General features: G+C 37.0%; 1 protein-coding gene across 1 annotated transcript; it reads left to right on the top strand.

The window, feature by feature from the left end:
* The first annotated feature begins 372 nt into the window (after positions 1 to 372).
* Positions 373 to 14,160, top strand: adpgk2 (ADP-dependent glucokinase 2). The gene is made up of 7 exons (XM_079632524.1): positions 373 to 489; positions 614 to 889; positions 2,562 to 2,721; positions 4,861 to 5,051; positions 8,878 to 8,974; positions 9,099 to 9,235; positions 11,029 to 14,160. Exons 2-7 carry the CDS (start codon positions 697 to 699, stop codon positions 11,697 to 11,699), a joined length of 1,449 nt encoding a protein of 482 aa, XP_079488650.1. The 5' UTR covers positions 373 to 489; positions 614 to 696; the 3' UTR covers positions 11,700 to 14,160.
* The last annotated feature ends 1,009 nt before the right edge of the window (positions 14,161 to 15,169 follow it).

Here is a 15,169-nt window from a genome sequence, read left to right as displayed (position 1 = left end):
ATGTATTTAATATAGTGGTCAGTAATAAATTAGATGTGAAACTTTTATTTTGAAACAAAACGACCGGAAATGACTCACTAGCCAGTGGGAAAGTAACTCATGGGGGGCAAATACACGAATAATCTTCTTCCAGGGGGCGCAAGGCGGCTCAAACAGTCCAAATCCCCATTAAACCCTATTCAAATCTCAGGACGTTTTTAATCTCATTAGAGAAATTGTACACAATATACATTACAAGCATTTAAATCTATTAAATCTACGGATTTTGACCTAACATGCAAATGCAAATCTGCGTAAATACAATCTCTAAAAAAAATATCATAAAAAAAATCCTTATCAGATAATCATAAACTATTATCATTGGTCCATCCTACCAGCGTGGAGAAAAGTAACATGTACCACGTGACATCCGGTCTATGCGATAAGTTACTTCAATGGCGGTCTGAATAATAATTCATTTAATACATAACTGACAAAGACACTGAGAAGGTAAGTAAGTATTGATCTGAAAACATAGAGTGAATAATTAAAATATGACAACTGTCATTTAGATCGTTTATCATTTGCTCATATCTCAAGCGAAGTGCCATTCTATCCTCTTTTATTTCTATAGCAGAAAAACATCCGCCCCTTGATTCATCATCACATAAGCTCAGGAAGAAAGAGTGGAGGCAGGAGTGTGTTCATACATCTGCAATGGCCATTGAGCTGCGCTCTGGTGTCAAATATGGCTCGTTTTTGTCACTCGCAGTGGTGTTGGTGGCGTATTGGTTCCGATCTCCGGACGGTTCGGTTCTGGATGAGAGGCTAGACGTGCTTCTGTCTTCATTGCTGCGCGCGGAGCGGAAAGTGGGCATGAGCGACGTGTCCAGACCGAGAGTGGCTATAGGTACGGACTTTTAAGTGCACTTAACAGCATGCAACAAATTATAATGATCATATGCACCCATGGGATAGATTCTGCAAGTTGTCAAATATGTCATTTATATAAAAACGTTACTTTATATGTATTCATTTTTAAATAATCGCTCTAAATATTTAAGAATAACCTTGAATAAAAATAGCAAATAAACTTTTAACTAATTTCCTGTAATAATAATACTATAATATTACGTTGCATGTTAGATTGAATTCTTTTGAAGTAACTAAGCAATGCATATGCATGCAAATGTGCAATGAGAGTAGCTATTTTATGTAATAAAGTTGTATTTTTAAATCAGTAACTCATTTAATGTAATCTGTATAAACAGTACTAGTCAAAAGTTTGAAGCATTACTATTTTTAATGTTTTTGAAAGAAGTCTCTTATGCTCATCAAGCGAGCTGACATCAAAAATACAGAAAATAAACTAATATTGTGAAATATTATTACAATTTAAAATAATATTACATTTGAATATACTTTAAAATATAAGTTGTTTCTGTGATGCAAAGCTGAATTTGCAGCATCATTACTCCAGTCTTAAGTCACATGGTCCTTCAGAAATCATTCGAATATGCTGATTTATTATCAATATTGGAAACAGTTGTGCTGCTTTATATTTTTTTTATAGCACCTGTGATTCTACTTTTTCATGCTTTTTTCAGGATTCTTTGATGAATAAAAGAATAAAAAGAACAGCATTTATTCAAAATAGAAAACTTTTCTAACAATATAATCTTCACTATCACTTTTTTTTATAAATTTAACACATCCTCGCCCTCGCTGAATAAAAGTGTTAATTTCTTTCAAAAGAAAAAAATTACTGACCCCAAACTTTTGAATGGTAGTGTATGTTGTCACAAAAGATTTCTATTTTAAATACATGCTGTTCTATTTGAACTTTTTATTCATTAAAGAATCCTGAACAAAAGTATCACTGGGAATAAAATAAATTTTAAGCAGCTCAGCTGTTTCCAACATTGACATTAAAGCAAATTAGAATGATTTCTGATAATATCTTTCTTTATCTGATAATATGGCTTGTTGTTTTGCTTCTGAGGAATTTTATCTTAGGATCAGGCCTGCGCTGATGTTTTGCATGTTGGTTTTGCATCTTGTCTTTGCTTTTTTTGAAATTGTTGGTAAAAACAGTCTCTATAATAACGTGTGCAGTGCTTGCAAGGGAATTTTTTTTTTTTGACAAGTGGTTTAAGCCTTATGTTTACCAAAATTCTTCAGTCATTAACCTGAGATATAACCCAGTTCAATGTATTTGTTGCTTAAATGACGGTCAATGCATGTGAAAGTTCTTCTCTAGACTCTCGATTGAATCTTTGTTGATTGTGATGATGTTCAGTCAGTTTTGTCAAAGTCTATCTGGGATTGCACAGTCATTATCTGCTTTTTGAATCCGTGATCGATGCCTCTATCAGTCTGTTGCGTTCTGACAAACAACAGCTTCAGTCTGTAGTGACGTTTGCTTTGGCGAACTATGCCGTATAATGCATCCAATCCATTCTTTTCAGATATTCTATGATGACCTATGATTGAGAGGTGTGTTTTGTTGGATGGTCAGGTTCAAAGATTGAATAAGTGTAATATTATATTACTTAACATGTGATTTCACTGTCTCTTATCAGGTTTTGGCGGCTGTGTGGATATCATTGTCGATGGAGTGACTCTGCTAAACAAAATCGGGTTGAAGGCGACAGACCAGCCCCTCCACCACGACTACATAGAGAATGCGGAGCAGCTGGCTCAGAGTTTCGCTTACTTTTTCTCCCCCGGAGCCGCTTCGGAGTAAGTTAGAGCCGTTCAAGCATGTTCACAAAGCCCTCGGGACTGTAGAGATTACACAATAAAACGTAACGCGTCTGTTTTGATTTATTCGATTTTAAGACTGGAGTCAGAACTTCCGTTTCGTGTCAGTTCATATTTAACAGTTGGAATTAAAACTATCTGGTCCCATGATGAATTTAGTCAGTTCCCCACAAGTTCACACAGTTAGCCACAGATGTAGTTCATCACATTAACTATGAACGACTAACGTTACAAAACCACAAAGTGTCACAAAACTAAAACAATAAGTTAAATATTAATTAAATAAAATTTTAATGCTTAAATGCATCAGACCATCTTCGTTTTGTTGTGCTGGCAATATGGTTAAGCTGCATACAGCAAGAGAATTCACACTTGCGAGCGTAACGACAGGCCTCTCGAGATAATATTGCAGTTATGTAGTGCTGCTAAAGCCTGCGGCACAGTAGCGTTTGGAGACGCCAGTGCTTCTGGTTGACATATGTTTGGATTGATGTGTGAAATTCTCCTCTAGCTTATAATAACCATCAGTCATAGTGGAGGTTTTATTTTCATTCTTTTCAGTTAGAGAGGCTTTTAAGCCTCTGGCATCAGGGTTGCCAGGTCTGCGCAAACAACAACAACAACAACAACAACCAAAAAACTAGCCTAATATAGCCAATCAAAAATACCGGTAATAAAATGTTCTAAGTTGGGGGATGGGTCGGAGCACAGAATTTATACTTATAATAATTTTAACAATGATTCAACTTAAGTCCAACCATTAACAAATTGTTAGTTTATAATTAAATGCAGTAAAAAAAAAGAAGAAGAGAAGACATTTATAATGTTATGGAAGATTTTGATTTAATAAATGGTTTAATAAATTTAATAAATAAATGTAATGAATGCAAATAAAGGCTGTTTATTGGACTTTCTATTAATCAAAGAATCCTGAAAAAAGTATCACCGTTTCCAAAAAAAAAAAAAAGGCAGCACCACTGTTTTCAACATTGATGATATTAATAAGAAATGTTTCTTGAGCATCAAATCTGATTTCTGACTGGAAAATCTGACTGAAAATCTGAAAAAAGACTGGAGTAACAATGCTGAAAATTCACAGGAATAATCACAGGAATAAATTACATTTTAAAATACAGTATATTCGAATAAAAACCTGTTCTTTTAATATGTAATAATATTTCACAATTGTACGTTTTTTGCTGTATTTTTGCAGCCTTGGTGACCACTTGGAGACTTTTTTCAAAAATATATATTTTTTAATGTTTCCACACTTTTGAGAGGTATATAAAATGGAAATAAGGTTTTTACAATGGCAAAAATTTAGATGGCATTGAAATTCGAACTTGAAGCAAGGCTTAAAAATGCATGAAGCGGATGGGTTTTTGTAATGATGACTCACATGAGCGAAACCGCCATAGAGACCATAATACAACCGGTATATAGCTCACCCCTATATATCTTTCATCAAAATCAAAACTGAATAATTTTCTCAGCATCTGAAATGACTTTCAGCTGACCTCAACTAAATGCCATCTAGTTTTATGTTACTTAAATCTTGCCAGTTGTTAAAAATGCAGATAATGTGGATGTACTAGTTTGCATGCGTAATAATAGGAAATCCTCCACAGCAACCTTACATTTCTGCTATGAAACGCCTACTTTCCACAATCCAACTAATTCCTGATGGCTTAAAAAAAAAATCTCTTTGGATATCCCGTTTCACTCAGAAATGTCACTTTACTTAAGTAAATAAGTTGTGAATGCTGTTTAATGTTTATTGTTTATTTTTGGAAGGTCAAGTATCTAGATATTGTTGAGCAAAAAATATGAGCTGTATACTATATGGCTGCCTATGTACAGTAAGAACACATGTGAGGTCAATACATCCAGAGTAAATAATGAATAAACTGGCTGCTGTTGAATTTTGAGTTTGTTTCTACACAAATGTGTGTTCTTGTGTTATTTAATTTGTTAGCAACCATTCATAATACTTTTTTCCCATCCAAAGTGATATGGAAAGAACAAAAACCCCTCAGTTGCTTGACTTGAGGCTGAATAAATAGTGTAATTACAGTGTTTGTTATTCTGCTGACAGTTTTCTTTCACTCTTTCCCATAGGAGGTTTGTGATGAACGACACGCTCTTCAGTGAGCTGGTAGAGGCTTCTCGAGAGCTACCAGGAAACAGGTGGTCAATAGGAGGAAATGCACCTGTCATGGCCAGCAGGATGGCGCTGGAAGGATGTGATGTGCTTTTAGGTGGCAGTTTCAGCATCGATTTCACTGATATCCTCTCACAACGCATCACAGGTGCAGTAATGAGCTTATTTTCAGCTTTGTGCTTGAAAAGCTTTTTCTATTCAATATTGTAAATAACAACACTTTACTGCCCCTATTATCAGGGGTGCACATCACTTTTTTGGTCTGGTTCTCAAGGGAGCACCTGGAGATCCTGCTTGGTACTCGCACTTTACGCTGCACACTTGTCCTACAAGCTGTCGTCCTCACTTTCCTCCTGAGTGCTCTCCTCACTATCTTCTTTTCTCTCGAACATTGTAGATGATGATAATGATGATGATGTTTTTTTATTGTTTTATTTTATTAACATTAATGACACAGACAACAGCAGGAATATTAGGCTGCTGTCACTTTAACCGAATGCACGGATTGAATATACTGATACACATCAGCTTATCACGAATATACTTAAACATCACTTATGACATAACCGAGAGAATACTTTCCGAGATGGGAATGTTGACATCATTTTGTGTGTATGTGTCCGTTCAAGCGCAAGTAAACGCGGAATCAATTCGGTGTTCGAGCACTGTCTGAACATGCCTCTCTCTCGCTCTCTCTCTCTCTCTGTGTGAACAGGTACATGCGCGTGAGTCTCGATTTTCGCCTCCTCATCCACGTTTATATTGCATTGTAAATCGGCAAGACAAAACACGTCCAAATTATAAACTTCACTCTACGATGGTTAAACATAGCAGTTAATCACATGCGTGCCGATCCGTGGGGCCTGATCCGTACGGATCACGCATCAACTGTGATCCGTTGCATTCCTAATAATTAATGAACACACTTATCATAATGATTGCTATCTTACTAGAGATGGAGAAGAAAAATCCTACACCAGTAAGTAAATGTGTCCCTGAGGCTGTACCCAAAAATGTTGGTACTCAAAAGCGCTTCCCTCCACGTTTTCTGCAGTGCATCGTTTATTTTTATACCAGTTATGTGCACCCCTGACTATTATGCTATTTTAAAGGCTCCTAATTCTGTTTTGGAGGTCTCCTACAATACATCAGGGCAGGGGTGTCCAAACTCGGTCCTGGAGGGCCACTGTCCTGTAGAGTTTAGCTCCAAATTGCCTCAACTTCTTTCTTGGAAGCTTTTTTGACTTTTAGGCGATATTAAATATAATATTCCTGAATAATTCAGCAGGTACAGTACATACCCTTTCTCCAAACTCTCCGCTGCGCGCAAAACAAACGCTCACACACACGTTTCACACGCTCACACACACTGTCACCATGTAATGCACTTGTTAAAGGGTGTACTTTTGCCAAAATTTAACCTAGGCTCTTTTTGTTTATCTACCCGAGTTAAACTTTTGTGTAAAAGCATAATTAGAATGGAAACGCCACTTTTAAGATTGACCGTATTTTCGTTTTAGGTCAAAATGCCTTTTGAATTGGAGTACATGGATTTATCCTTCACTTTGATCTTTGAAATTCTTTTACATTCACAAACAACTTTATTACACACTACTCAAAAGCATAATAGGTGCACTATAAAATCTTAAATGGGTGGTTGATTATGATTTCACTTTAGTTAACTTTAGTTAGTGTGTAATGTTGCTGTTTGAGCATAAACAACACCTGCAAAGTTACAACGCTCAAAGTTTAAAGAAGTTTAAAGTTTTTCTAACTTTAGTTAGTGTGTAATGTTGCTGTTTGAGCATAAATAACATCTGCAAAGTTACAATGCTCAAAGTTTAAAGAAATTACTTTTAAGGACTACAACAAACGGCTGGTAGAGACTAGGCTACCGTATTTTCCGGACAGTCGCTCCGTAGTATAAGTCGCATCAGTCAAAAAATGCGTCATGAAGAGGAAAAAAAACATACATAAGTCGCACTGGACTATAAATCGAATTTATTTAACATTTTTTTTAACAAAATCCAAGACCAAGAACAGACATTTAATCTGGAAAGGCAAGTTATTCAGCTACACAATAGCATATAGAACATATACCTGGGGGGCTGAATAGGCTAAATTAACATAAGCCAGTGAGTCCAACAAGTTACCGGTAAACAAGTTCACCAAGCTCCCGCGATCTCATTCCACAACACTGAATCATGGGGGTAATCCATCAGAAACTGAAGCTTCCCCCGGGCGCCACCATTGTAGCAGAGCATCACTTGCTGTTATCATTCCATTGACTCCCATTAATTTTGGCGTCACTTTGACAGCGAATAACTTTACATCTGAGGTGTCCAAAGACTCCATTTGTCCATTATTTATTTCTAAAGAAACACGACAATGTATAAAAGGCTCCATTACCATGTATCTTACGTTATGGCCCCGTAGAAGCAGTTTTTGTAAAAATAGGCTAACGATTGCGTCATAACCACTCGATTCTGTCGCACAGTCGAGAAATTACCGTATAGACCGGCGGAGAAGCTCGAAGGCAATCGGGGGGACATGGAAGCATAAAGTCTGATAAAGTCAAGAGAAAAGCCCATAGGGAGTCATAAAGTTGATTCTGCTGCTATCTCATGGACAGCAAATACTCACGCTCTCCGTCTCTGCGAGGTTCGGAAGGGAATGATTCAGATTTCTCTCGGCACAGCTACTAGAAGACCTACAGCAGTCAGACAGGTTGCTCTCGTCACATCTACATCGTCAAGCTCAGTTTGAGGCTGCGCAGTACGGTCAGCCATCAGGAAGTGAGTGCTTCTAATGGGCTTCACTTTTCTCCGTTGAAACCTATTGGGTCGCTGTCTATGGCCCTGTCCCAAATGGCACACTTCATATGCACGTTCGGTCTTGTGAACTTACAATGGCTGCCGCGTGCGTGTGTCCGTTAGACTGTAGGGTGTCCCATTTCTCATTTTAGCTCTCAGAAGGGTGCTCTGCGGTCGATTTGCGCCCTCGATGCGCACTTTTGCCGAGCCTGCACTGATGCGGACTCCACAGCAGACTTCTTCCCGACAGTCAAAGCGGCGTTACGTCACGAAAGTGCGGACTCAGAGGAAGACTGCGAGTGCTTAGGGTGCCATTTGGGACAGGGCCTATGTGTCTATGCACTGAATCCATCGAATTCTTCTTCTGTGTCGCTTCTGAACAACTCCGCCAATTAGAGCGCCCTCTCGCGGCTGTAGACGGTAATGTTTTCTCTTGGTTTATCTCAGTCAGTATGAATTAGTTTTGATATATAAGTCGCACCTGACTATAAGTTGCAGGACCAGCCAAACTATGAAAAAAAGTGTGACTTATAGTTCGGAAAATACGGCACATGACAATCCTCCCGGGTTAGTGACATCACTAACATACATTTACATAAACCACGCCCACGGGAACGCGATTTATAGATTATCAAGAAGACAGAATATGCTAATCAATGACTAGAAGATAACTACACAGCTACATAAATTCATCAACTAACCATTCAGAAATGTCCTGTTGTTTCTACATGTTGTCACTTCTTGAGTCTCTCCACCATTGTCTGACTCCTCCGGTTTGAACATAAAAGGCTAAAAGTTTTTGAAATGTTCAGTGCATATGTGTGTGAGGTAAAAGGACACAAGCTGTTGTAGCTCCGCCCCCTGTGCAGGGAGCAGCAGCTCATTTGCATTTAAAGGGACAGACACAAAAATGGTGCGTTTTTGCTCACCCTCAAAAAGTGACAATTTTAACATGCTATATAAAATATCTTTGGGGTATTTTGAGCTAAAACTTCACATACACACCCTGGGGACATCAGAGACTTATTACATTGTGTGAAAAGGGCATTATACCACTCCTTTTGATTTTAGAAAAAATTACCAATTTTAAAGTGTATTTTCTGCTTGCTTCAGCTTTCTTCCATGTTTTGTATTGCATTTAATTATTTGGTCTCTCCTCAGTGGCTGGAAACACTGTGGATGAGCCAGATATCCACCTGATCCTGGAGTACCCCACAGGTGCCACATGGGGGCCATACACTTCCCGAAGGGCCAACAGGTGGGCTTATATTGGGCTAATATACTTTAAGATTTTTTTTTTTTTTTTTTTTTTTTTTATCTAAACTACTTTTAATCTAGACATTTTTGCTTTGCATGTAAGCGCTTTTCTTGTATTGCTGTAGGTATATCGTCCATAGTGATGACCATAATCCATATTTGGACTCCATGGAGCAATTTCAGGAAAAGCTGAATGGCTTCAATCCGGATTTGCTCGTAGTAGGAGGGTTGCAGATGATGGACAACTTCCCTTTCAAAAAGGGTAAGTGAATGAAGCTGTCTAAAATTAACTTTCATTAATAACATTGACAAACATTATTGCATAATACTTAAATCAGTATTTAATCTGCTTTCAAATAATAATACTATAAAACATACTAATGTTCAAATGATTGTGGTCAGTAAGATTTTTAAAATGTTTTTGAACGAAGTCTGTTGTGCTCACCATGACTGCATATATAAAATACAGTAATTTTTTTTACTAATAATTACAAATATTAGGCTATTGCGCTTTAAAATAGCAGTTTTACATTTTTGCTATATTTTGAAATGTAATTTATTCCTCTGATGGTAAAGCTGAATTTTCAGCATCATTACTCCAGTCTTCAGTGTCACATGATCCTTCAGAAATCATTCTAATATGCTGATTTGCTGCTCAAGAAACATTTATTATTATTATCAATGTTGAAACAGTTGTTGATGTAAATAAAATAGAATAAATATTTAAATATATGTATTTGTATCATTATAAATAGATTTATATTCACTTTTGATTAATGCATCCTTGCTGAGTAAACGTATTGACCCCACAGTAATGTATATTTTATTTAAACTGCTAACCAGTTAATCATTATGTTATGTGTATTAGTGAACTGATTAATGAAAAGTTATTATAAAGTGCACATATAATGGTCTGTAAACCGTCAGCCTGTATGTGGATCAGTGGTGGTTTGGAGCTAAACTAACCCTGTACTGTCACATGGTGAGATTAGCATGTTTTCCCAGCTGCCCTGGGAAAGTAGACTGACTGTAATAACTTGTAGCGCTCAGGGATTTTGTTTGCTTTGCATATCTTTTCTGTCTGCCATAGAGGGGAATTACTATTAATAATATTCACTGCACATCTTCACTGCTCGCATCATAAACGGACTGATTTTTTCAGTTTTCTAAGTTGGTTATTGGTGTTTTAAGCAAGTAATATTTAGACCCAAAGGCAAAAAATGCTTAATGGAACGTTAAAAGTGTAGTGTGTAACTACACTACACTGCACTGTAAAAATAAAAAATAAACTGTAAATAAAACAAAGGAATTATTGGAGAACATTTTATAAGAACACACTATTTTAGTCTTTCTACTTCAATGTGTTACTTGCCGTTTCTTAGTTATTAATTGTGAAGTTTACAAGCGATTTCGAAGTGAAATTTGATTCATGGCAACTTTTTCAGTGTGTTTCGAAGCTGTAAATAAAGTAAAATTATTGAATTATGAAAATATTGAAATATTATTTCAATCTTTCTACACCAAATTGTTTTCAGTGTAATTCAATTTTAATGTTCCATTAAGCATTTTACATATTACAATCAGGGTTTTTGCCATATTGGTCAAAGTCCCCCTGTAGTCAATAATTGTATCCCTTAACTCATCTTTGAAAAAAAATGATTCAAGCCTTAAAATAGCTTGAATGTAACTATACGGTCTTGACTGGTTTAGTATATAAGGTTCTATGCAATATGCAAATTATCCCCGCCTCCACTCACTCACACCAGCTCAGAGATCCACTCGTTGACGATCACGCATTGACCTGATTGGTTACAAGGTAGTTTGTGACGTCAGAAACACCAGCGATTTCAAACTGCGTTTTTGAGACTGTCTTTGGTTCACTGCAGTTTTAAGGAGAAAATACTCAGCAATGGTGTTGACATGAATTTGCACATTGTTTGTCTTAAAGCATATTGAAAACACCACATAGACTTACAGTATAAACAACATTAAAAGCTTGGTTTTCACCTCAGGGGGACTTTAAGAGATTCTGTAATAACCGTGTCTTTCCTACAGGAGAGCGCGAGGCTCTGCTGGGGAGGCTGGCGCAGATGTTGTCCTCCGCGTCCCTGCAGACCGCCGTACATTTCGAGATGGCCAGCTTTGTGGATGAAAGTCTGCTGTCTGACCTTCTAGAGTTTGTTCTTCCTCACGCCGACTCTTTGGGCATGAACGAGCAAGAGCTGCCCAATCTCTTGAGCCTTTTCCGCGGCAGCAACTTGACCGTGCTCTCCGACCCCAACCCCCGCGTAGCTACGGTGCTGGACCAGATAAGAGAACTCTACCGCCTGGTAAACCAGCGCCACCGCGAGGCCGGGACGGGTCGGCCGCTCACCCGCCTTCACGTCCACACGCTGGCTTTCCAGGCCATCATCGTCAAACGCGGCTCCCAGTGGAAGAACACCATGTCGGCCACGGCCAAAGCCTCTCTGACTGCCAACCGGCACGTGTGCGGCTCGCCGGACATCGATCTCAGTAAAGCACGGCTGATTATGGATGAATCGTTCTCCATTAGCAGGAGAGAAGGGAGTCAGAGAATTCCGCTTCAGGAATCTCGACCGGTTTCCTGCTGGGATGAGGACGGCTATGAGATTTGCGTGGCTCCTGTGCTGGTGTGTACAGAAGTCTACCAGACTGCTGGAGGAGGAGACAACATCTCTGCCGCTGGGCTCGTACTGCAGATCTGAATACGAGACGTCTTCATCCCACATGCTTGGGTTTTATTTTGTGATTTTTGTTTTTTTAATTGCATCTTTTTATTATTATTTTTTGGGGGGGGGGGGGGGGGGTATGGGGTTTGGAGAGACATTGAGAAACATCGTGTGCAATACAAACATTGTGTCCGGCTTATATAAAGTTGGGTGAATTTCACAAAACCTGTCAATAACATGTCCACGTCTTATTTCACCCTTAAATCAAAAATAGAAATGAGAGGTTTTGCTTTTTTACCATATTAATTTTTTTCAATATTATTTTCTTGACAGTTCACTTGCCTTTCATTTGTGCTGATTTCAATTTAAATTGAACCACAGTATTTTTTATTGTAGTACATTTAAAAAATACTGTAGTAATGAGAATATAATGAAAATCACAAGAAATGCGGTGTAATGGATGCATTGCATAAATGAAAATGTGCTTACCGGTAATTGTCATGAAAATAATGTCTTGATGGTTTGTTTTCTTTATGCAAAATCTAATTTCTCACTTTGATTTTTGTGTGAAATATAATCTGGACACTTAATTGTAAGATTAGTTTTCCCACCTATATTTCCTACCTTCAGCTTACAAATAGTTTTCTTTCTCGTTTAAAATATCTTTTTTCTCATCCAGAAACTTTGTCTTAAAATGGCTTCGTAATCATTCACTTCACGCACGTTAACCCAACAGGGGCCAGTAATCTTGAAATAATATGCAGAAGAATATTTGAGCGCCCAGAGCTTTTTATATTATGACTGAAATCAATCAATGCAACTGCACAATAATGTCAAGAAACACAGAAGAATTTAGCATGATTGAAGTGTAATGGGGTCCACCCATAATACCTAACTTTGCTTTATCCTTATTTGTCATACATTATTAACATGCTTATTTAATGCTCGACCTATTTAAAGCACATGATTGTATTTTTTTATATTTTTTTGCATTCCATAGCATCATCATATTCCACTTAAACAAGTCAGTCTTCCGCTCTTATTTACAACACAATGTCTTTAGCTAATTTGTCTGAATTAAAGCACATGTTCTTTTTAATTAAAGGAACATGGCTTGATTTCTTACTCTAGGGAAGGGAACGTTTATGAGGATGGTCATTTTAGCCTCGTCATGTTAGAAATATCGAAGCAATACATGGGGTGCATGTATTTCATGAAACCTGACAAGAACATGTCATACTTCACCCCAAAATCAAAGAAAGAAATGTTTTACAGTAATTACAATTGAGAATAATTGGAATTACAAGTAAAACATCCATACCATTGTCATGAAAATAACATCATGAAGCAAGTCTTAAAGAAAAGGTGCGTTAGTAATAAATTCCCCTTTTTTATTACTTTTTTTTTTTTATTTTAAAGAAGAACCGGAATATATATATATAAATGTAAATGTAAATATATAGATACATAAGTAACTCGTCTTCAGAGGGGTCTTAGTAAAACAATAACGTCGCAGTTGAGAGCAGAACAATTGCCAGAAAATGTCAAAAACAATGAACACATGAAGAAAAGTTTTATTTTATTTCATTTTATTTTTCACCTGATTACTTTAGTTATGTTTGAGTTGTGTTTTATCAAATGAGGAACTATCCTTGCAATGGATGAAGTAGCCAAAACCACTTATTTCCACTTATGAACATGTGCATAAACCACATGCGTGTTTGTTTTTTCGGGAGAGGGATTTGAAGAACTCATAGCTGTTGGTGTCTCTTTTAACAGATTCAGAAATATCGAAGCAAGTTTGGGCTCTGGCTTCCTTTCAGTCACATCTTCCATCAGTCACACTGAGTGCAAATTATTACCTACCTCCTGTGCCTATGAAAATATATCCAGCTTACCTGATGTCCATCATGATTATATTGTATACCTAGAGTGCTTGCCTATGCTAGTGTAACCCAATATCAGACAGGAGATGGAAGTTAAAGATGTCCCACCCTATCAGGATGTGTGCATTAAGACACTCTCCAGCTGATATATGAAATATGTCTCAGGGATTACAGTAGCCTGGATGTCTATGATCCGCAACACTTGAGTAAGAACCAATTTATCTGTGACAGCTGGTGTGATTCTGGTCTGAGCCTGTAATGTACCGACCAACCGATGGTCCAGTAGATTTGGTGTGACTCTTTAGTGTGAAAAATAGCAATGGATATTTTGTTGTGAATGTGATTTTTGTGTTCATGTGTCGATAATAATGGTTGACGCATGTCTAAAGCAATTGTAGCATTGGAATTGTTTGTTTGGGAATGGTGATAGTAGGAGTTTTGTGTGTTGTCCTGCATACGCTGGAAATGAGTTGTTGTGAAATGCCTTTTTCTCTTTCCTTCTTTTGTCTTGGCCATGTGCGGTCTGTGAGCAACAGCTGTCCTGAAGGGAAAAGACTCATTTTTGAATGACTTCTTTGGATTTAATAAAATATTACATTCCATTTATGATCTCTGTTGTGTATTTTCAATTATTTTGTGGACATTTTAATTAGGATATTTTGGGATGGTTGAGGACATAGTTACACCTTTAGTTTTTGCACAATAATGTCAAGTGGAAACACAGAAGAATTTAGCATGATTGAAGTGTAATGGGGTCCAACCATAATACCTAACTTTGCTTTATCCGTATTTGTCATACATTATTAACATTTAATGCTCGACCTATTTAAAGCACATGATTGTATTTTTTATATACCATTATATATATTGCATTCCATAGCATCATCATTTCCACTTTAACAAGAGATTGAGCAGTTACACATCCCAAACATTGAAACAAGTCAGTCTTCCACTCTTATTTACAACACAATGTCTTTAGCTAGTTTGTCTGAATTAAAGCACATGTTCTTTTTAATTAAAGGAACATGGCTTGATTTCTGGATGAGGACATAGTTACACCTTTAGTTTGCTTGCACGTAATTAATGAATGTTTATACAAAGGGCCTAAAACTAACAAACTTTTAGCCACACATTCCAATTGCCAGTGACTTACCTACCAGCTAATTTACCAGCTAGCAGCTATAAATATTTTTTACTGGCCATGAAACTATTTTTTACAAAAACAGTCATGACACCAACATTTTGGATACCAGTAAAAATTCAAAATTTCAGGTTCCAAAATTTAATACAGTAGGCTAATGAAAAATAACATTGCAGAGACTTGTTTACGCAGAGCAATTAAACGCAGATTAATCCTTATTAAATTTACCAAAAAAAAGTATTTAGTCAAGAGCAGTGAGTGATTTTTCTCTGCCTTTTGTTGTTTGATTAACATTAAGGACAGACGTCAGCAGACATCTAATTTGTAATGAGAAAACAATGGAAACTACTAAATAGAAGAATTTCATTAGTGGTATCAGACGTGGATGCAAACCTCAACTGGTAAGATGTATTTGAAGCCCACTACAAGATACAAATATTTACAAGTTTAATGTTACAAATTACTATGTGTAAAAAAAA

The sequence above is a fragment of the Phoxinus phoxinus genome (genome assembly GCF_949152265.1).
Source record: "Phoxinus phoxinus genome assembly, chromosome: 13".
Taxonomy (NCBI): domain Eukaryota; kingdom Metazoa; phylum Chordata; class Actinopteri; order Cypriniformes; family Leuciscidae; genus Phoxinus; species Phoxinus phoxinus.
Note: the sequence above shows the minus strand (reverse complement) of the source record. Positions and strands in the feature narration are given on the sequence as shown.